General features: G+C 45.9%; 1 protein-coding gene across 1 annotated transcript in view; it reads right to left on the bottom strand.

Moving 5' to 3' along the window:
• Positions 1–18477, bottom strand: part of FOXO1 (forkhead box O1) — a 93730-nt gene extending 75253 nt beyond the window's left edge. The window contains exon 1 of the mRNA XM_027557347.1: positions 17349–18477. Within this exon, the coding sequence (XP_027413148.1) occupies positions 17349–18020 (672 nt within the window). The 5' untranslated portion in view covers positions 18021–18477. The remainder of the gene's footprint in view (positions 1–17348) is intronic.
• Positions 18478–22478: the final 4001 nt, after the last annotated feature.

The following is a 22478-nucleotide window of genomic DNA, read 5'->3' as shown; positions in this document are numbered from 1 at the left end:
TAGCAACAGTAACATCAGAGATCACTGATCACCGTAACAAATACAATAATGAATACTTTGTAATACTGCAATAATTTTTTGCAATAATTGCCAAAATGTGCCAGAGACACAAAGGGAGCAAATGCTGTTGGGAAAATGCCATCAAGAAACTTCCTCAACACATGGTTACCACAAACTTTCAATTTGTTTTTGTCTTAAAAAAAAAAAAAAAAAAAAGGCAGTATCAGCAAAACGCAATAAAGAGAAGGGCAATAAAATGAGGTAAGGCTGATCTTGGAATTTTTTCCTTCCTCTCCTCAATCTGAAAAATCTCTCCAGATAAAACAGGTAAGAGGACAAAGGAGACGGTAACCTTTGTCTTCTTATGTAGCAACCCCAAGCTCTTAGCCTTCACAACAATCCCAGGATGTAGTATTCTCATTTTACAGATGAGGAAACCTATACCTAATGTTAACCTGCCCAAAGTTCTGCTAAGTTCAACAAGCCTGAATGGATCTGGTGACAATACTCCAGGTTCTAAACGCTACTGCTATTGCTTCTCAGCCTTTCGGCTAAGATCAAGTGCGAACGTTACTGCTCCAAGGGGTCCTTTTACTTAGGTAAAGAGAAATTCCATTACCGAAATAAAATGAATATTAATAACCTCCTATAAAAGCCCATACTAAATTAAATGGCACAAATCCTGTCCATCTATTAGGAACTACTTGTTCAGGAAAAACCTAACATGTTACCACTTCACACAAAAGCAGATGGGAGAAATAATTGCTGTGGGTTGATGCCATTTGCAAGGCTGTATGGGAAAGGTAGGGAGGAATGAACACCATTTGGAAGGAGGATCCGAAATTAAGCGGTATCTATCCCTGAAGCACGGCTACCATGTCCTCCAAACCACAATCCTCTGGCCAAGCAGCTCCCAACGCAGAGGACTTTCTCTCAACAAGGGGCATCCTAGAGTCATACCGACCCACTGATGGCCTCGTAAGGCCCCAGCCTTGGAATGGAAACAGGGCCTGCTGGTAAAGAAGGCTGACCGGACCTGGTCAGGTAAGAATTTGCCTCATATCCTTGTCCCTTAAATGAGGGCTCAACTGCCTTCCTGAGGCATAAGCTCGGCCCAAACACAAGTCTTTTCTGTCCAAATGGGTCAGTTTTTGTTCTCTGTTAACTCCAGAGCATCCCCAGGCCAAGTCCATCATTCCCCGTGCAGGAAGCACTCTTCCTCCTAAGCAGTGTGCGATGGAGTAACAGAGCCCACAGAACACCCCAGCACCCACCAGGCCATCTGGTGAGGAAAATATGGGCCAAAAACTCCTTCTGGCACACTGAGAACCATGATTGGGTCACTGGGTCACTTCTCCAAACCCTTCATTAATCATCACCACAAATGCATGCCTTTCCCTCCTGAGAGGAGCAGAAAGCTCACTACCCCAAAGGCATACTATACCAAACAGTCTCGTTAACTAACTGAACAAGCTAGCAACGTTTTGGTCTTAGGATCATCACTGTGTGTATTAACTGTTTGGATGCTGAAAAGTAACTGATCACCTTATCCATTAATTTTATCTTATTTCCAACTTTAAGTCCTAGTTTTCCTCCAAGATCCCAATCAATCATTCTCTCTGATACAGCAAAGCGAAGTGGTTAAGAGTCTGAGATCTACAATAAAAACCCACCAGCATCTCGCTTCTCTCACTTACTGTGTGACACTGGGCTGTTTATGCCTCAGGTTCCTCATCTAAAAAATAGGAACAGTCAATTGTTATAAATTATCTTTGTTCAACACTTGGTATTGTCATATTTACAGTGTTTGCCAATATGTAGGGTTTTAAATAGTATATTACAGTTTTAATTAGTAGTTTTCTGGTTACTGATGAACTGGATCATCTTTTAAGGTACTAATTGGTCATCTGCTTTTCTCTCTCATATAAATTGCCTATTCATACCCAGTGTTTATTTTGGGGAAGAGTTGTTTGATATTTTCTTATTGATTTGTGGGAGTATTTTTAATATTCTGGATAATAATCCAATATACCTTTGATTACATGCTGCTGCTACTGCTAAGTCACTTCAGTCGTGTCCTACTCTGTGCGACCCCATAGACAGCAGCCCACCAGGCTCCTCCGTCCATGGGATTTTCCAGACAAGAGTACTGGAGTGGGGTGCCATTGCCAGAATACTTCAATTCTGACATAATGAAATGCATCAATCCTTTGAAAAATGGGGATAGTAATGGTAGCTACTACCTTTTATGTTTATGTGATGGCTTGCCTGAATCCAATATTCTCTCTCGAGGAGGAGGAGGGATGGAAAATCTCAAACTTCATTTTCATTTCAAAAACCTTAATGCTCCTAATAAAGGCATGTGTTGCTTAAAATTTTAAAAGGTAAAATATAAAGGCAAAAAATACATTACACATATTTATACAATTTAAATACAACCCACCTGTAGTATCTAGGGATATTTCCTTCCAGACATTTCACACAATTGGAAATTGAAACTGAAAGATATATCATACAGTTGAACAAGTTTACATACAATTTTACTCTCTGCTTTTTCATACTGCCAGCTATTTTCCTGTACTATCAGAGGTTCGTCCAAAACACAAAACCAGTCTCCAGAACACCCTTATTAAATTTGCTACAGAATTACTAGGAAAGTTTAGGAAAGAAAGGTCTAGTTAGCCATTTTAGCTTTCTTTGGTTCTACTCTTTTTATCGAAACACATTTTTATATACTCAAGACGTCCAGAAACAAAATATGAAAGCCCCAGGCTCTCAGCTACTCTAAATTTCAAGTCCAAGTATTTTGGCTAATGCCGAAACGTGTAATATGGCCTAACTACCTAGCTCCCTGCTCTGAGCACCTCAAAGTGCCCTCCAAGTACTCCCAGTGTTATCATTAGCCCCATTTTACAGATAAAGAAGCTAATACAGCAGAAATGTGACTTGTTTAAATATGAATTATCTGTTTACCCATCTAGAAACAAAACCTGGGACCTCCTCTAACAGTCACTGAAAAATCACAGATCTGGACTAGGCTCATGAGGGCATTAGGAAAACCAAATGCAAGAGGGAATTCTGATGGCTCTGTAGTGACCTCAACACCGAGTCTCAAACACCTTGATGGTCTATGGGCATCCTCCCAGGGATGTAAGAAGAGATTCTAAGTGTGTTGGCACTGGCCAGCCAATTATTCCCAACAACCCATGATTAAAACAGGACGAATGTTCCTCTCCTGCCTCAGCTCATCCCAGGTGGAGCCAGGTAAGCGAAGCCTCCAGGTGGACTGACAAGGAGTGGGGACTCTACTGTTTTGAACAGAAAGGGCAAAGGTACTGACTGGGAGGACCAGGGAAAAGGCAGTGATAAGAGTGAGCATCAAATCCAAAGGACACAGAGACGCACCCGTGATGGAAGAATGTCTGCATGCATACAGTACTGGCTCACGAGCTTAAGTGATTTATAGGAGCTTCACGGCCTTAGTATTGGAGATCTCAACTCCATAAAGCCTGGTTTGCCTGGGTCAAATCTCTGCAATTAACAGGGGCAGCATTCTCTCTCCTCATTAAAAAAACAAAAACAACACAACCCTGAGATTTTAACTGCTTTTACTAATTGTAGACTTCTCCAGTCTGCAGTGTCATATTCTCTAGGCCCGAAGCTGAAATTTAAAACTTCAGAATGTGAAATCAACAAACACTACCCATCTCAAAAATCAATCATTTCCACATTTAACACGGATGGAGCAGGAAGGTTATACAATTCGCTAAGCCAGACTCTGGCTAGAGACAAAGTTCAACATTCACCACTGAAAAGCAAGAGGACACACTGGAGCTCAGTAAAAACAGCTGATGACAATATACACCTGGCACAACGCTGATACGGCTAGCATTACTCATCCTGCACTTTGGTGTGGTTCTCCCTTCCAAAAGGCAAACACAGGTTAACTACACCGCACGGAATGGGATGAATGCGCAGTGCAGAAAGTCACATCTACACATTCAGACTATCCCACATCCAAAATGTTCTTTCCTTCCACTCCCCTGACTACTTAACAGTACAAACTGTAGTTTAAAAAAAAAAAAAAACAAGACAGGCAGACTAACAGGTTTTTAGCATAAAGGGCTAAAATACACTGAGTTGCTTCCATTAAGTTTATTCCCCTCAGTTACTTGCCTCCTTGCAGATCTCCTCTTCACAGGTCTGGCTTAAGGTGGGGCTCCTACTTCCTTCATTTGAGACACAGGACCACCGTCCTCCAAACCCTGATGAGAACCCAACGCAGGCCTCCCAGCCCTGTTCCCTTACCTCTCTTCTATGTCAACGGGAGACACAGCATCCGAAAGTTAGCACGGGCTTTCTCTCAAGCCACCCGACCAGAAGCGTGCTGTCCTTGGACAAGGGCACCGCCAGCCCCACCGTGTACTATACTGGTCATTCCCCGTCCACAGACAACTGGGTTTGGGGTTCGATATTTTGACGTGTACAAATCTTAAGTCCTTGGGAGTGTTTATTAAGGGGTTGGGAATGGTCAACTGGGAAAACAATTATGGGAACTGGCTTCAGGTACACGAAGGGGAAATAAAGTAAGCTGATTCAATGAAGCTCCCACGTCCAGACCCAGGAGCAAACCAGGGGCGAGGAGGGGAATTACACATCAACACAGAGGCTCAATACAGAAATAAACTTTTTAGCAGGCTGGGTGGTAGGGATTCTCAAAATCTCCAAGTGGCCAACCAGAGGCTCACACAGCAAGCAGCGCTTTTAAAATTTATTCAACTAATAACTTCATGATTCCTCGTACCTTCTCTTACACAAAGCTCAGTACACTTTAAAGGCCTTGAGCCAAAAGTCAAGAACGAGGAGATAAACAGGAATGCCAACTCTTTCAGGTAACCTCTACACAGACAACCTCCTTGTTGTCTGTTTCAGACACAAATCTCCTTGTAAATACTTCTGAATGGGATCAGATCCATCAATGATTTAGGGACCATTTCCAATGGCAGTCGTAAATACAATCAGGTTGCTGGAACCAGCAACAAACTTTAAAGAAAGGTCTCACCTAATAAGCTGGAAAAATGTATTCAAAACAAATGAGGGGGCTGAAATGAGAAGGAAAGAAAGATGCGATGAAAAGAATGGGGGGTGATGATCAAAAGCAGCACTATTTTAAACTATTCTAAAATACGAGCTCAGAAGGCTGCACGAGGCATTCTTCATTTAGTGCATAACTGAAAACAAAATACAGTCCCCACATCGTCACTGTTAACTAACCTACCCTGGGTATTGACCTCAGATGGGGAATGAGAAAATTAAATGGCAGGCCTGCTGGTGGGTTACTGGGAGGTAGGGATACATTACGATTTTCTGTTTAAAGTGCTTACAGCAAAAGGTGACTTTTAAAAAGAAAATACTGTAAAACTCTGACTTCAACAGTTTCTCTCCACTTCATCAAGTTTCAGATGCTAAATTTCAGATGCTAAATGTCAGACTTCATGACAATTCAAAGGGGATAATTTTTGATGTCAGTTTTTACTGCATTCAGGAAACATAATCACACACGTAAGCTTTTAGTCAGCAGCAGCCAACACTCCCCTCCTCAGGGAGAGGTGCAAATACGTCTCCCCTTTGCAGTTGATGGCAAACTTAGGGCTGGTAAAGACATCACGAAAAGACAAGCATTTTAGTTCTCTTTGCCATGTGTACATAGATGAAAGAAGAGTTCAAAGACCCTAAAACGTCGAGCTAGTCAAAAATTTCAATCCAGATCAGAGAAAATAAAACTAAATACGAGTATAGTTATTTTCTCAGGATTTGGCACTACTTTCGTAGGCTCAGACTCCTAATAATAAGCATGCCAACTGTACCACACCCAGAAGAGAAAACTAATACCCTCTTTGTGCGGTCCAATTTTACTTTTTTCCTGTCTTCCTCCACCTCTGACTGCAAGAGCCAAAATGCGTACTCCCCACACTATCACAGGAAACAAAGCCAGGGAATTCCATCTAAAGTGAAGGATGTCAAATGGCCAAGCATGCCAAGCAGGATGTCAAAGGTCATGCCTCGTGTTTGACCACACAAAAATACAACTAAATATATTTATAGACTGAATGAGTTACTGTAAATCCAAAAGCTGCAACCTGGTGAAAAAGGGCAGAAGGGACATTAAACTCAAAAGGGTTTAAGCCTACAGGGGGGAGCTGTCCCGGTTGACTTTCAAGTTCATTTGCACAATAAATGTGGTCTGACAAGTTATTATGCTCTTCTCGGTGGGCCCCATGCAGGTCTGCAGAAAGGTGGCTGCCGGCTTGTTTCAGGCCTGAGGAACGAGACAACAGCCCAAGGCAGCAGGACAGCTCATCTGCAGAGGTGAGCTTGTCTGCAAAAGGCAGGTGGAGGACTTGAAACTCTGCTTAATAAAATTCAATGTCATTTTTCTCAGTGAGTCCCTCAAACAGTCTCAGCAAGCCACCCAGAAATGAGTTTAATGGGGCACATGATTTAATGGGTGGGGGGCTGTCTCCATTTCCAATCCCAGGGGTGGATTCACAGAGTTAAGGATCACAAAGACTTTAGTCATGAAAGGAATCCCTCTGAAACGGTTTAAGTTTTTGTGGTATCCTTCATTACTTCTTCCTCCCAGTGCTCTTTCAAGAGTGATTTGAAACACAAATGGAGGCGGGGGTGTAAATGAGGCATAATTGGCGGCCCTGAGTTGTCAACTGCAGTGCAATCCATCTCAGCTCTAAGACTTCCAGGACTGAAGGTGTTTTCCCTTTTCTCTTCTTGGCTTTTACACATAAATACAGGCAGAGGTAATGGGCAGTCTAAGGACACAGCCATCAACAGCTTGTCTTTGATTAAAATGTCTCCATAATTTCATCACAAAAGAAATTAAGCAGGAATTCCTTCTAGGAACACATTCAGCATTTCAAGTGACTCAAGATAGTTTACACTATTCGATGGGAGCACATGGCACAATAATCAGTATTTTTAGTTTTTTTTCATAGAAATATAATTTAGAAGGCATGCAATCAGAAAGTCTGAAACTGACTTCAAACATGCACCTATTGTTCGTGGAGAAAAAACTACTCAGCATAAATATGAGCTGCCTCCTTATCAATATCAATATTCCATTTTATTCTCTATCCCCTACCCTTCAGTGCAAAATAAAGCAATCACACCAAGGAATGCAAGGGCACAGACTTAATATTCAAACTACTCACCAAATGGCTTGTAACTCAACTCAGCTGAACAGATTAATTTAATACTGACTAGAGTCAGACACCACAGTGAGAAATTCAGGCTGAAAAGACCATGAAGAAGGGCAGCCTCTGAAAGGCTGGTGACAGACAGGGAGACAAGCCCTCAGGCACAAGGACCCACCTAAACACTGAAGCGTGGGCAGAGCAATTCTGGAAGCTTCTGACAATCATGCTTCTAAAATTTTATTTAATAAAGTGACTTCTGCATTTAAAAAAAATGTTCTTGGTACAGTTCATTATCAAAAGTATCAAAATGGCATTTCAAGAAATATAGAGCACTTTAAGGAAACACCTCAAGAATATTAGAATATAATATTATAGGACTACAACAGAGCAGGGGGATCACAGCTGGAGAAATACTCATTATAGAAACAAAAAAAGAGAATGTAAACTGCATCAAAATGTGTCTCATTACAGGAATTTCTAAATCTAGAAAATTTCTTTCTTTGGTATTAATTTTTAAATTATCCCACGTATTTCACAGAAGATAATAAAAACAACAATAAAAACCATTACAGTGACCTTCTTCTAAAACAGGTCACCAAATACTGTGCTTAACATCAGCGTTCCATCATAACCTGAAAGCCTGCACATTAATGCAAATGCATATAATAAATATAAACCCAAGCCCTATGTTAAGTAATTCTACTCCAGGAATTCTAAAGGGTTCAGGAAATCACTTTGGGTAACAAGAGTCGGAGTACAGGAATCTTTGACATTCAGTGCATGCAAATGTCACAATGGGCCACCAAAGAGAAAATTAAATTCCAAAAGGCTGAGGGAGAGACCAATACAGTCGCACAGATTATAGAGAACTCTCTCAGTCCTGAGGATTCTTTCATATTCATTGCATGTAAATTTCATGACGGCATGCATATCTACCCATCCAGAGAAAAAAGGTTTACATTCAAGTTTAGAGAGGTGCAGCCAGCTAGGTTACCGGGTATACAAACAACCTCAGCTGATATTTACAAGTTCAGCAAGTTCCCCTTGGCTACCTCCTCCTCCGACCCCTTCAAGGCTGGCCTTGCGGAGCAGACAGGTGATGCAACGCCTGCCTTTAAGGTGGCTGGGTGTCTCCAGTATTCAAATCACAGTATTGGCGGGCTGAAACCTGACAAGGAACCCTCGCTGGTGTGACAAATTGATGATCCTGCAAATTAAACATTATAGAGTAAAGAACATCTCAAATGCACCTATCTCGCTGCAACCCTACACTAAGGAATAACTGCAAAAATTCATGTCAAAATAGGAGTGCGATGAAATCCACTGTCTCAAGAATCTGCCAAAATAAGACCCTCTGGCTAAACCATATGCAAACCATTTCCTTTTACCTTGCTTCCAAACAACCAAACTGTCTGAGGTATGATATATATTTACTTCTACAGACCATTTCCAGATATTTATGTGGTTATTTTATTTTTTTAGCTTTGAAGGGCAGACAGTATTAACAAGTCTAGGAATTAACGCAATTCAATTTTTTATCTCTCCAAATTGGACTTGAAATTCAAATGCATTTCTTTTCAGGTAGACGCTCTTCACTCTTACCCTCAGCATCACTACAAACATACTGCCACCTCATTCTGTGGGCAGGCACTTCTCATTCAGACAAGAGAGGTCTTCCCTCAAGCCACCTACATGGCAGGCTTCTGAGGCATGATATTGGTGGAGGAAAGCACTTATTTTTTTAATTAAAATAGCAACACTGATATGGGAGGGGGCAGTGCAAAGAGGCAAAGCTAAGTGCCTCCTTCTCCCCTTCCTCCTTCCTGCACTAGGCAGGCCTCTGTCTTGGCTTGAGTCCAAATAAGAGGGGGTTAATCATGCTCTTGGAGAAGGAAATGGCAACCCACTCCAGTGTTCTTGCCTGGAGAATCCCAAGGATGGCAGAGCCTGATGGGCTGCCGTCTCTGGGGTCGCACAGAGTCGGACACGACTGAAGCAACTTAGCAGCAGCAGCAATCATGCTCTTTGAGACTTTTTTACTGCAGGTACAAAATACAACCTCTGAGGTCCCCTCCCCCTTCCTGAAATCAGGTTCCTTTAGCTACTTTCAAATTTTTAACTCAGCAAACCAATCATGTAGGCCCCTCACTAGCAGTGCAAAGGCAAGTTTGTGTAACAACTCAGGGTCACAGCCGCAAACAGAAAAACATTTCTTCTCAAACCCTGACTGTGCGTGCCTGCTTTGCAATGAGTCCTGTCTGACTCTTTGCAACCCCATGGACTGCAACGCACCGGGCTCCTCTGTCCAGGGACTTCCCAAGCAAGAATACTGGAGTGGGTTGTCATTTCCTATCCCAGGGGATCTTCCCAACCCCGGGACTGAACCCACATCTCCTGCCTTGGCAGGTGGGTTCTTTACCACTGAGCCACCTGATTCTGATTCTTATCAAATCTCTAATTTAGTAAAAGGAAAGATTCACAAAACCATGACCCATTTTCTAGATTCAGAAGGAAAGGCAATTGAGAAATAGCCTTCATCAAAATAGCCTTCATTTGACTTCATCAAATGAAGGAAAAACAAATGGACACAGGCCACCAGCTGTGCCAACCCTCTTTCTCAGGACAGCTCTGCTTTTAATCAGGTGAGCTGGACAGTATCTCCAAAGCTGTTAAGATCACGGGTCTGTCACTTCAGCCAAACAAAGAACGATGCTACAATTAAGACAAATATCATCTAGGGGAGAAAATTAATCAAGGCAGAAAAAGACTTTCTTTTTAGGTCAAAGACCAATGCAGAGATTATAGAACCAAGTCACAGTCAAGAAGGTGGCAGCTTGGGCATCTCCATGCATGTGGCTGGCGAGGGTTGGAGAAGAGCAGGACCTGTCGGAGGCAAGAGAACATGCCAGGTCACACACGCCCCTGGGCCACGTGCTTTGGAGGTGACATTCTCTTCTCAAAAGACGGTAGTGCCACCCACAATCACTAAGAACTGAAGAACTCATATGACTTTGTGTCAGCAGGAACGGGCCACCGTGGAAGAAATGACCTGTCAACCCACAGACCTCCGCAATGACTTCTGACTCTGCCCAGAGGGAGATGTTTTACCTCTCTCTCTGCTTATGGAATGAAAAGGCCAAAGACCTGGCCAGCAATTTTCACCCTCACTCGATCTACAGAAGTTGAGAGGGGGAATAAAATTAAGACTGACCAGTCGTTTCCTAGTTGCTTTTGACTAGATGACCCGGACATCGTTAGCAATCACACAAGAGGGATGACCCGCTGTGCTGTGAAAGCTATTTCATCTAGGTGGATGGTAACTTACTCATTTAACAAAACCTCACACTGGTGAACTATGTGGTCTATTTTTGCATCACTGTCCTCCTCCCAGCAGCAGGGTATCTTCTGAATAAAGTGCTGTCTGCTACTATAGGTATAAACACACAAGTAAAACAGCTTCCTATGTTTCTTCAACGCCTGTCATTTCTAAAATGGCTAATAAGCTTTAATATATCTGTATGTCTGCCTTTTGATATGCCAGAGTTTTTACTATATAAACCTCTTAGTTCACCAAAAGGCTAGTCAGACTCACTCCAAGTATTCTGAATTCTTGCAGTTATGTCTACCTTCCTGACATTAATTTGGGGTTTAGTCTATCTAAATTTAACCTCCTCTGGATCTGTTGAAACACCTCCTTATAACCTTCTTCATCCTGTACTTGGGTTAGTGGATAAAGATATAATATAATGAGAAAGTTATTAAGGATAGCTAATATTTAGCTAGTATGAGAACTGACATTTAAACTGTAAAGCAACATAACTTTCACTCATAATTGCTGTGGGTTTATTTAAAGACTGCTAACTTCAAGATTTCTCATTAAAAAAAAAAAACAACTAAGAATTACACTCAATCAGCTTTCTTCGAATCACTCTGTCCCCAGGACACTGGGCATGAAAGTTGATTTTAAAGAACAAACCAAGCAAAAAGCTAAACATTTTATAAACCTCTACTAGTCACAGGAAGTTGATTCTGTTCCACGTATTACCAAATTCTGTACATCAGTTTTAAATCAAATGCAGCACATTGTCTTTAAATTGCATTCCACGGGCCTCTATATTTACATGAGAGCATATTTCTGAGAAATTGTATTTAGAAAACTAAAAATGTAAGCCTATTTTCACAATTTATTATATTAGAAAAACAAAGATACAATTTCATAGAAAAAAGTTGGCTTCTATTATTTTCATAATGTATCTAAAGTTCAAGTTCAGTCTGACAGCAGGCTCTGCTTCCTATACTTTTCAAACCTTCCCCATGTGCAGCATGTATCCATCTCACAGAGAAACCGTGCTTCCCTATTTTCATGGCCTTATGAATGCCAACCCATCATTCCAAAAATAAATTTTAAAAACTAACACTGATGGGAAGATGGATGTGCCAATGGACAAATATATGATAAAGCAAGCTCAATAAAATGACAGAAGTAGAAACTAGATGGCAGGTAGATGATGTTCAGTAGAGAATATTTTATAATGAAATCTTGGGAGAATAACATTCCATTTTCAAGGTCCATCTCAATGGCCAACCCAGAACTCCACTCTTCTCAAAGGCACTTAACCATGCTACCATGTATCATAATTATTACATGTCACATCTAACCTCCCTACAGGATCCACATCTGAATCATTTTTCTATCAATCAAATGCCTCTAATATAACAACTTACACATAATAATCATTCAACAGATGGGAAGAAAATACTATGACTACAGACTGAAAATAATCACTGTTCTTTAGCTGTACTACTATTAAAATTATCCTCAGGTATTAGATGAGAATAATTGCAGATTTAGCTTTCCAATTTTATTGGGCCTAATACGGAAACTAGCTCACTTTTCTTTCTTTTGGTTACAGCAAAGCTACATGAGGATAGATAGGGGGGACTGCAGGGGAGAGGTGACCCAAATGCTTTCCAAGTGGCAAGAATAACTCAACCTAAGACTCAGCACTTTCAGCACTTAGCCCACAAGTCCATAAACCATAGACAGACTGAGTGGAGTAAACTGGGATGCCAGTGGAAAAAGAAAAAAAGAGTTGGGTTTTTTTTTTTAAAGGTTGAACCATATGACGTCACCAGTGTACAAATAAGCGTTTTCATGTTTCTTGTGTTCTGTATAAGACTACAAAAAAAAAGGTAATAATTATCTCCAGAGACTTTCTGTGCCTCTGACTTGAACATTGTTGGTCCTTATTGGTAATTAACAAAAAGGGAGACTCCATCAACACTTGAGTGCATTTGTACACAGAGTACCCACTGAAATAACAAGCCTTTACCCCTCAGACACACCAAAATAAACACTTTCAGGTTCATCTGGTCCTCTCTGGTTCACAACTGAGTAACAATCTACCAACTTCAGACCTCTGTGTGCACCAGGGCAGGTGGGGGACTGGGCAAGTCTTGGCAAACTTTTACTATGAAGGCACACCTTGAACTGCAGAAGCAGGGCTGGATCCGCTCCTTGAATGTGGAGCGCAACTGCAAACTCCTCTCCTCTCTCCCATCACCATGGGGCTTACACAGCCTTTCTAAGAGGATCCCAGGAAGCCCCAAAGTTATGGCACACAAGGACCAAAAAAAAAAAAACCCAGCAGAGTCAATTCCTATGATGCCAGGGTACTGGGTCATTTCCAAGAGCAGAGGGTTCCAGAAAAATGCAAACAGTTCAGGCTTCCCAAAGAAATTCCAGACTAATACAGACAGCTGTTCTCTTAGAAAGTCACCCAGAACTGCAGTTTAGGAGCTTGGATCAAGAGGTTAGAGAACAAGGGCAAGCAAAACGTTGGGGCCCTTCCTAGCAGGGGTTCTAAGCAACCACTGGGTATTCACTTCTCCCTCCCCATTTCACGTGTGTGTGTACGCGTGTGCGTGCGCTCAGTAGCTCAGTCACATCGGACTCTTTGCAACACTATGGACTGTAGCCCGCCCGGCTCCTCTGTCCATGGGATTCTCCAGGCAAGAATACTGGAGTGGGTTGCCATGCCCTCCTCCAGGGGATCTTCCGGACCCAGGGATTGAAGCCACATTTTTTGCGCTGGCAGGCAGATTCTTTGCCACTGCACCACCTGGGAAGCACCCACTTAAACGATGCCCGTGCGGTCCATGATAGCTGGCAATACTCGTGTCCATTGCCGGTGCCTTACAATTGCCTTACAGTAACGGGGCGGGGGGGCTATAGAATGTCAACAAACGTTAACATTTTTTCAAGTTTCCATGAGACATGAGAATTAAAAATGCCTTCTTTCTAGTATTCACATTTGTCACTTTAAAAAAAAGCTGAATATCATTCAAAAATAGAAGCCACCCCTCCCGCCTCATCTCCCCAAGGATTTACCAGAAGACCAAAAGTAAAATAAAAATGAAGCTCTTATGAGGGGCAATTAAGTATTCATATTTGACATCTATTTGGGAACTTCTGAACAAAACATCTCAGCCACATACATGGTCACATAAGGCCCACATACCTTTCAGCCTATAGCAAATAAGACATCACACTTTCTTGCATTAGCCCCTTTCCCAACTCTCTTTCCTCATGCTCCTTTCCTCAAACACATATATTGAGATTTTCACCTGACGGTAAAACAGGTTTTCTTTAAGGTTAATTTCAATAATCCTCGCAGGGTTCTGTCAAATGTAACTGTGCAGTAAGAAAGCAGCCATCACACCTGCCATGGAATCTCTGTGGCTAAATTACTCACCTGCAGTTTGAAAGCCCTTAGAATAGAACAGGTAAGAATTTTTAAACATTACGAGAAAATGCACCATCAGGTCACAGACCAAATTAAAGAAACTTCATTCCAAAATAAAGACTATCTCAGGTAGCTCATAGTAAAACAATTTTAACAACTGTTAGGTCTTACTGTTGAAGTAAGCTATTAACCTATATTAACTGTTTCAAATAATTTCAAATCAAAAACAAAACACAGAGCCAGAACTCACAATATTACTTCCCAAGCTCTAGAAAACTTTCTGTATGGGAAGAGAAAAAAAAAAAAAAAAACAGATCATAGAAATGAAGTTTCACTATTTATAAATACTGTACATGGTTTAAAAGATCCCGGGTTTTCCAAAAGTCTCAGCTTCCACTTTGTGTGTAGCCTTATGACAGCTCTAAGCAATATTTAAACAAGTATAGAGAAGATTTGGCATACCATTCCTACAAATACAAATGCATATCCCACAAATAAAACCAGTCTTTAAGGAATCAGAAGTTTCTGAACTTTTCAACAGCTTTCCAACTATTCTGTCCTATGCAAATCACTTTCAAATTCTCAGGCAGGCCTCAGGAAGTAAAGCACAACAAACTATATTTAATTAAATATTCAATCTAATTCCCTACAGTAAATCACAGGAAATAACTTAGTTCCAAAGCAGCCTCTCCTAAAGCAGTCAAGTTTGGGTTGATCTGCATTTTAGAACTGAATTCTTTTTCAAGCTAAAAGTCATAGTAAAATTTCTCCTTTTTATGAATCTTTAAAACACAGCGAGTCTTTCAGATCTGAGACTGAAACCTGGTTTTAACAAGTAACTCATTTTTATGAAAACTCCAACCAGAAGACGAGTTATGAGTTAGAAAACGCTTCAGGTTGTTTCTTTTCTTCTTAAAATACTCTTTTACTCAAAGTGAAAATGCACTTGCTGTAATCTGACTTACACCAACTGACTGATACACCTGAAACATTTCCTCACTTGAGAATGGCAGCCGGCTCCCTCCCAGCGCCCACGAGGTTTCTACTGGGAGCTGCAACTGCTGGGAGCTGCCACTGGGCCTCTAATTCTGGACCAATACTTCTTTCTAACATTTAACACATCTTCCAGCTCTAAGCAGTACTTTTAAATTATAATTGCATTTGGGGAAAAAAATTAAAACAAGTAAGAACCTAATATAAATGACTGGGGGGGGGGGGTTGATTTTAGCCTTAGAATCGTTTATTTTTAAAGCACTTAAAAAAAAAACAAACTAAAAACATTTAAGTTATATTCCTAGTTTAAGAATGTCTTGACTTAAGGCCATATGAGAGGCGAAATTAAAGATAATTCCCAAACTTTGCCTTCCCCTATCTTCAAAGAAAGGCACTCCAACAAGTTGAAGTAGGCTGTATCCATTTCCAACGACATGCAAAAACGGTGTTAAGTACATACTGTACTCTGATTAAAAAAAGGGGGGGGGGCGTTTAATGGCAAATGCTTTATAAGAGCTCAAGTAGAATTGATAAATGAGTCAAGCACTTAAATTCAAATGTTAAACTAAAACTGAATTTGGCAGACATCCTCTAACTTAAAAGAACATACACCGCGCGTAAAGTACAGAGGCTCTTTTTACCTCTTAGAAGCACTTGGTAAAATTGCATGTAATGCCTAGTAATGAATGAGATTATATGTGAGGCTTTTACTCTAAAAAACACTTCGGAAGAAATAAGATCCTGGCTCCTTCTCCACGAGTTTCAATACGATGTGATCAACTTAACCTTTCCAACACACATTAACCACTGGGATGACACTGTATGTAAAACCACCTTGGTGTAACAAGTGCGCAGCAAAAAAAATACTACGCTGTACAGTCCAGATGAGGAGCGAGGAAGGAGTCTAGATCAACTACAGAACCTTCACATCCATCCTTTCACCTGTGACACTGAGAAACTGCCAGATTCTGGAAGCCGCAGGGCGGACGGAAGGCCGGTCAGCCTCCCAGGAGCCCGCCCTCCTGAGCACCCCAGGGCCTTCTCCACCTCTCGGTAGGGATGAACCTGCCCCCTCCTGGGTCTCTCCTGGTGGGTCTCTGTCTTTCTCTCTCTCCAGAAAGGCAAAAAGGGCCAGAGGCACTTCATCTACAGGGTCTCCATCGATGCAGGAGGTCCCTCCGGTTCCCTAGATTCGAACCTCCACTCCAACTCCCCCAAAACACTGGTCTCAAAGCTCTCCGCCTTGCCTCTCGGATCTGCACCTCCGTGCTAAGACGGAAAAGCAACAGAGGACACATGTTCCAGCCCCGGTCATCCAGGGGAGCCTCTCTGTGCCTAATTAAAGGCCTTGAACCTAGGGCGAGGCCAAGTTTGCCGGGCACTTCCTGCCGCGGAGAAGCGCTGGCCTCGCCGCCCAGCGCGGCCCGGGCCCGGGCCCGGGCCCGGCGGCGCGCGCGGCCAGAACGCGCTGGCCCTTTAAAGGCGCTTGCTTCCTGCGCCCGCGGCCCCTCCCTCGCCGTCGCCAGCTCCCGCCCCCGCCGAGGGTCACACTTGAACTTTAGCTTGCCCCGCGCGGCCGGGCGCCGGCGCTTCGCCGGCGGTGGCCGCCCCTTCGCACGTGTCGGAGGCGCTACCTCTGGCTGGGCGCGCCCGGCCCCCGGCACTCGAGGCCACTTCGAAATCCAATCAAAACAAAACAAAATGCACGCTGGCCTCCCAAAACGGCGAGTTCGGCCCCGCGGGCCTCCCGGCTGGCGCCCTGCCGGTCCCCTCCACCTGCAGCTCCTTTCTCGGGCGGCGGGGCTCCGAGGCCCCCATCGCCGCGCCCTCCTCCGCCCCGCGCGGCGGAAACGGCTCCGCGGGGCGTCCTGGGGCTTGGGGGTGGGGAACGCGCGCCGCGTGGGCGGCGGAGAGCCGCCCTCACCCCCGATGTCCTGGGGGATTGGGGGAGGGGGGTCAATATGAGCAGCGGCTTGAGTCCGCGCGAGCCGAGGGGGAGCAGTTCCCAATGAACCCCCTGCACCTCTCTTTCACGGGCGAACTTTTCTGGCCGCTCGGAGGTCCACTTCTTGTAGTCCTTTTTCTCACCCCCTCTGGTCCCAGCAAGCCCCTTCCCTGTCCGGCTCCAACTCTCACTAGAGCGGGCGCACACACACTCATTCCTGCCCCAGCCCCTCGACGGGTCCCGGGCAAGCCCACGACCCACCTCTGCCACTCTCGCCCTCACCCTGCACGCGCTGCCCGCGTGCCTTACACTTTCAGGCCAAGCGAACTTGTACCGGCGGGTCCCCGCCCCCCGTCCTCCTTCTCTGCCCCGCCGCGACCTCAGGCGGAGGCCGGCTCCCCCCAACACCTACCCAGCCCTCCCGCTCCGGCCGTGCGCCCGGAGGCCGCTCACCTTCCAGCCCGCTGAGCTGTTGCTGTCGCCCTTATCCTTGAAGTAGGGCACGCTCTTGACCATCCACTCGTAAATCTGCGACAGCGTGAGTCGCTTCTCGGCCGAGCTCTCGATGGCCTTGGTGATGAGGTCGGCGTAAGACAGGTTGCCCCACGCGTTGCGGCGGGACGAGCTGCTCTTGCGCGGCTGCCCCGCGAGCTGCCCGCCGGCGGCGGCGGCGGCCGCGGCGGGAGGCACAGGCGGGTGCTGCGACAGCGGGCCGGGCGGCGGGGGCTGCGGCGGCGCCGGGTGCAGGCAGCCCGCCTCTGGGCCCTGGAAGTCGCCGCACAGCCCCCCGGTGGCGGCAGCTGCGGCCGCCGCGGCCGCCGCCGCCACAGCCGCCGCCGCCGCCGCGGCCGCCGCCACGGAGCCGGGCGCCTGCTGGAAGTCCCCGCTCTCCTCCAGCAGGCTCAGGTTGCTCATGAAGTCGGCGTTGACAGCGGCCGCCGAGGCCGAGGGCAGGCCCGCGGCGCCGTCGGGGTTCGCCGCCGCGCCGCCCGACGGCGCCGGGCTGGAGGTGGCCGAGTTGGACTGGCTAAACTCCGGCCGGGGCAGCGGCCAGGTGCACGAGCGCGGCCGGGGCAGCGGCTCGAAGTCCGGGTCGATCTCCACCACCTGGGGCGCTTCGGCCATGGTGACCCCCCAACCCTTCCCCCAGCCGCGGGACTTGCCCAGAAGTGAGAAAAGCGCAGCACCCGGCAGGGGGTGGGCGGTGGGGGGGTGCCGAGGGGAGAGAGGGCGCCGAGAGCCTGTCCGAGATCTGCGGGAAGGGGTGAGGTCGGTGCAGCGAGCGGACGGAAACCGGGAGGGAGGCGCGGCGGCGGCGGAGTGGAAGCGCGAGCCCAGAACTTAACTTCACGGCTCCGTCCGCATCTAGGCGCCTCCGGGTCCGCTGCACTGACGGGACGGCAGGCCAGAGTCGTCGGGGCCCCGACAGCACTGGCGTCGCGCTCCCCGCCGAACGAAGGACGGACGGACGGACGCCGCGGGCCGCTCGCTCTCCCCAGGCGGGCGCGACCGCGGCGCTGCTGCCTGTTGAATGCGGCGGCGGCGGCAGCAGCTGCAGCGACTACGCGGCCGCCCCGACTTACGGGATCTGCCGCCGCCCCCCGCCGGCGGCGGCGGCGGCGCGCGCGCCGGCCCGCCCCTGACGGACGGCCCCTGCGACCAATGAGAGTGCGGCGGCGCCGCCCGGGCCGCCAATGGGCGCCGGCATGGGCGGGGCTCGGTTTTCCACGGGGAGGCGGCAGTGGGCTGGTGGGGGGTAGTGGGGTGTTTTTCTATTTGACATGCACACTCGCTCGCTCGCTCGCTCTCTCTGGTTTTTTTTTTTTTTTTTGGCTCTCTGTTATTATTTTCTGGTAATTCTCGAGTGTTTCTGTGAGTCTTTCGCCCTCTCAGTGTTTTGATTGCTAGGAGGCAAACCAACGTGGAGGCGGCGACGACACTTTGTTTACTACTGAGGAGCCCAGCCGAGTACTCGGGAAGCCCGAGTGGAACGAGCCGCCCGCTTCGCCTCGACCTGCGCTCGGGAGCCCGAAGCTGGGCCGGGCGGGGGCCGGGGACGCTCGACTCTCAGGGGGCCGCCGGGTGGGTGGGTGCGTGGGCGGGCGGAGGCGGCCTCGTCAGAGTTCTGCTCACTCGCCCCCTCTCGACTCCGCCCACGATTTCTCTGCAGAGAAACGTGGGCAAGTCGGTGGGTTTTGTTTTTGTTTGGTTTAGTTGGGGTTTTTTTTCCTTTCCCTGCAATGTGTCGAGTTCTCCGGCCCCGGACGCGGGCCGCACACACGCGTGTCCCCACCCCCGCGCGGGGCCGGGGCTGGGGCTCTGACTGCCGAGTTGGCGCGGAGGACCCAGCCGCCGCCGCAGCGCCGGGAACCCACCTGTCCGCACCCGCGAGCTGAGCCTCGGGGGTCGGTGTAGACTAGTAGGGGGGTTGGGGGTGTGGGGCGCCGTCGGCCAGCCGAGCCGCCCCGAGCCGGGTTCACTCCATTCTTGACCTAAAACGAGAAATGAGAGAAGGGGGCTCGGCGCCGGCCGAAGACGGTTGCTCATGCACACGCACCCTGAGACCCGAAGGCAGCCTCAACCCTCGTGCCCTCCGTGGGAACCTATTCCCCTGGGCGGGAACCTCAGACTGTCCACTGAGTCAGTCCGGGACGACGGGGAAGGCGGGGTCAGAGGAGAGCACTTAGGGAGAGCCTTGTCACTTTATTACTTACTTACACTAAGTTCGATTGTTTGCTTGTCATTGCTTTGCTATTTAGAATGCAAGTGCTGAGATGTTGAGAGGTGAAAACCTAACAGGGGACAGAACCAAAGGCTTGGGGCGCAGCCCTGCCCCACTCATTCCCAGGTGTTGCTTTAGGCTGCTTGTCCCGCGCGTGTCAATCACCGCCCCCTCCCATCCCACCCCACCTCGCTCCATCTGGGCTCTAGGTCCAGGCTGTCCTGCCAAGATCAGTGGGGGCCAAAGGAAGACAATGGCCCTTGTGTCTCAGGGAGCAGAAGAAATACTTGTCAAGTTTTGTTTTGCTTTTTTTAGAAGGAATATGGAAGGCATTTCCTTTCAGAGAGATGGGATCACTGAAGATGTAAGACTGACGATAGAGTTTTAAATATCTTTGTCCAAAATGACAGCTTTCAATCCACCACCACCACCCCACCCCCCGGCAAAAAAAAAAAAAAAACTATGACAGTTCTTCAGTTGAAAAAGTGGCATCTAAAGGAAAGGAGGCCTATTTTAGAAAAGTTTGAAAAGACTTAGAGAACAATTTGGTCCTCGTTGACATTCTCACCCGTCCAAACTCAGATTTCTTCATAATCCGATTATCACAACAGCTTCCTACTGATACTGGGGGTGGCTGGGGGTCGTGAGCCTGATGGATTGAAAATACGTTTGGCTCCCACCCCACCCCCCACCCCCTCCTGTGGTCTCTGCGTTTACTATCAGATTGAGACTGTTCCGGCTTCCTCAGCTAGCCGCTAGAGGACCTCAGTAACCCAGATGATGAGCCGAAAGGAAGGCGGTAGTGTACAACCGCTGCTACCCTCTACCTTTCCGACCAGGCTTTATACAGGCAGCCCCCATTCAGACGGCCGCACCCTACAGATAGGCGGTGCCCAAGTGGATCATGCCTGGCAAAGGAAGCCAACTGCAAATTTGGCCTTGCCTTCATTTCAATTCCGGTTTTTCAGGACCTCAATTGGAGGAAGGTATTTGGTTAAGGGAGTTTTCTTACAGACTTTCTCCCCAGATCCTTGAAATCTTCTGAGCTATCATGCCCAATTGTTCCTTTAAATGACAAATTCGCTTTTATTTGGTCTTTCCTGAGTACCTACAGCACCAATGTCCCTGCAAAAAATTAAAAATATATATTTACAGCTGCCTACCATATCATTGTATGTATCAGTTTACTCACCCTTGCTGGAGGACATTTCGCTTGTTTCAAGTCTTGAGGGATCACAAACTGTTCTGTAATCTCATAGAACTAAGAGATTTTGCATATGTGCAAGTACATCCACAGGAGGAATGTCCAGAAAGATCACTGGGGTCAGCAGTCAAGTGCATTTGTAATTCTGAGACACTGCCAAATTGCCCTCCATTATGGGTGTATCAAGATGAACTTTCTTTTCAGCTAGACCTAGAGGATGTTAAAGTTGGAAGAAAATCTGGAGATCATCCTAGAGGTGAGGCACCACGCAATGAACTGAGACACAGCAAAGTGAACTGATTTGCCCAAGTTCACATAAGTAACAGTGATGCTGTCAGGGTTAGAGCTTCAATTTCCTGCTTTCCCATCAATAATCTCAATACACAGAAAATTATAAATACTACATAGTACCAATGTGGGCTTCCCTGGTGGTTCAGACAGTAAAGAATCCGCCCACAATTCGGGAGACCTGGGTTGGATCCCTAGGGTTGGGAAGATCCCCTGGAAGAGGGCATGGCAACCCACTCCAGCATTCCTGCCTGGAGAGTCCCACGAACAGAGGAGCCTGGTGGGCTACAGTCCATGGGGTCGCAAAGAGTTGGACATGACTGAGCAACTGAGCACAGCTCAATCCCAAGGTATCGATAATCAGAATAAAACTTTGTGGTGTATTTCTCAGTCGATCCCATAGGTTTTAGTAATTTTACTTCGATGAAATTACTGAGCTAGAAGTTTTGATTTAAAAGATTTTTTAAAAGCTGACACACACAAAAAATGATAGTGATAGTAAGATAAAAAGATTACAAAATGAGTTTTGTGGGGTTTTGCGTTTTTTTTTTTAGTCAAAACATGTAAATGTTTTCTTTGAAGGATGGTGAAGGATTTAGGTTGGCACTAGTTCTTCTTAAGAGAAAAAGGTTTATTTATTTTCTCCTTCAGTTTTTTTTTTTTTTTTTATGGTAGCTGTTTGTTTTTAAGGCTTTTTCTAATGATTCTCACTTCTTAATAAGTAAGTGGGAATCATTATCATTGGTGCGTGTGGCCAAACTGGGAAGAAAAACAATTCATGTCAGGTAAGAACAATTAAGATGAAAAAGGAAGTTTATGCTCACAAAGTCCATCTCACAAACCATAGTGATATTCTTTCCTCTGCTGCTTTTCAGAGTAGTTATTACATCATCCTTGACAGGAAGACTGAGGGGATGGTTTCCTTTGATCAATTCCCAGGCAGAAATTTCTATATTTACCCCTCACCACCACCACATTGATCTCTGGTTTAAATTCTTACTTGTCAAAATAGGTAATTTAAGTCCACTTTAATGAGTAAAAAGCTTGGATGCTTATTCTTCTTAAGTGGATGGCACTTCATACTCCACCTTCTCTTCCCCAGAATTGTTCATTTTCAATATTTTGTCTGAATCATTAGGATACACTGCTATCAACTAAAAACAGTCTTTCTTTCTTCCATTTGCCCATAGAAAATAATCACCTCAAACAACACAGCTTTGGCTTCTTAAACCCATGTCCTGAAACCTGGCCTATAGCAAATATCAGAAGTAGTCATTCATTTTTCTTGAGGAATAATTATCTTTGGATTTTCTTATTCATTCAACAAATATTTATAGAGCACCTACTATGTACAGGCTACGTGCCATGC

The sequence above is a fragment of the Bos indicus x Bos taurus genome, chromosome 12, assembly GCF_003369695.1.
Source record: "Bos indicus x Bos taurus breed Angus x Brahman F1 hybrid chromosome 12, Bos_hybrid_MaternalHap_v2.0, whole genome shotgun sequence".
Classification (NCBI taxonomy): domain Eukaryota; kingdom Metazoa; phylum Chordata; class Mammalia; order Artiodactyla; family Bovidae; genus Bos; species Bos indicus x Bos taurus.
This window is presented reverse-complemented; position numbering and strand designations above follow the sequence as displayed.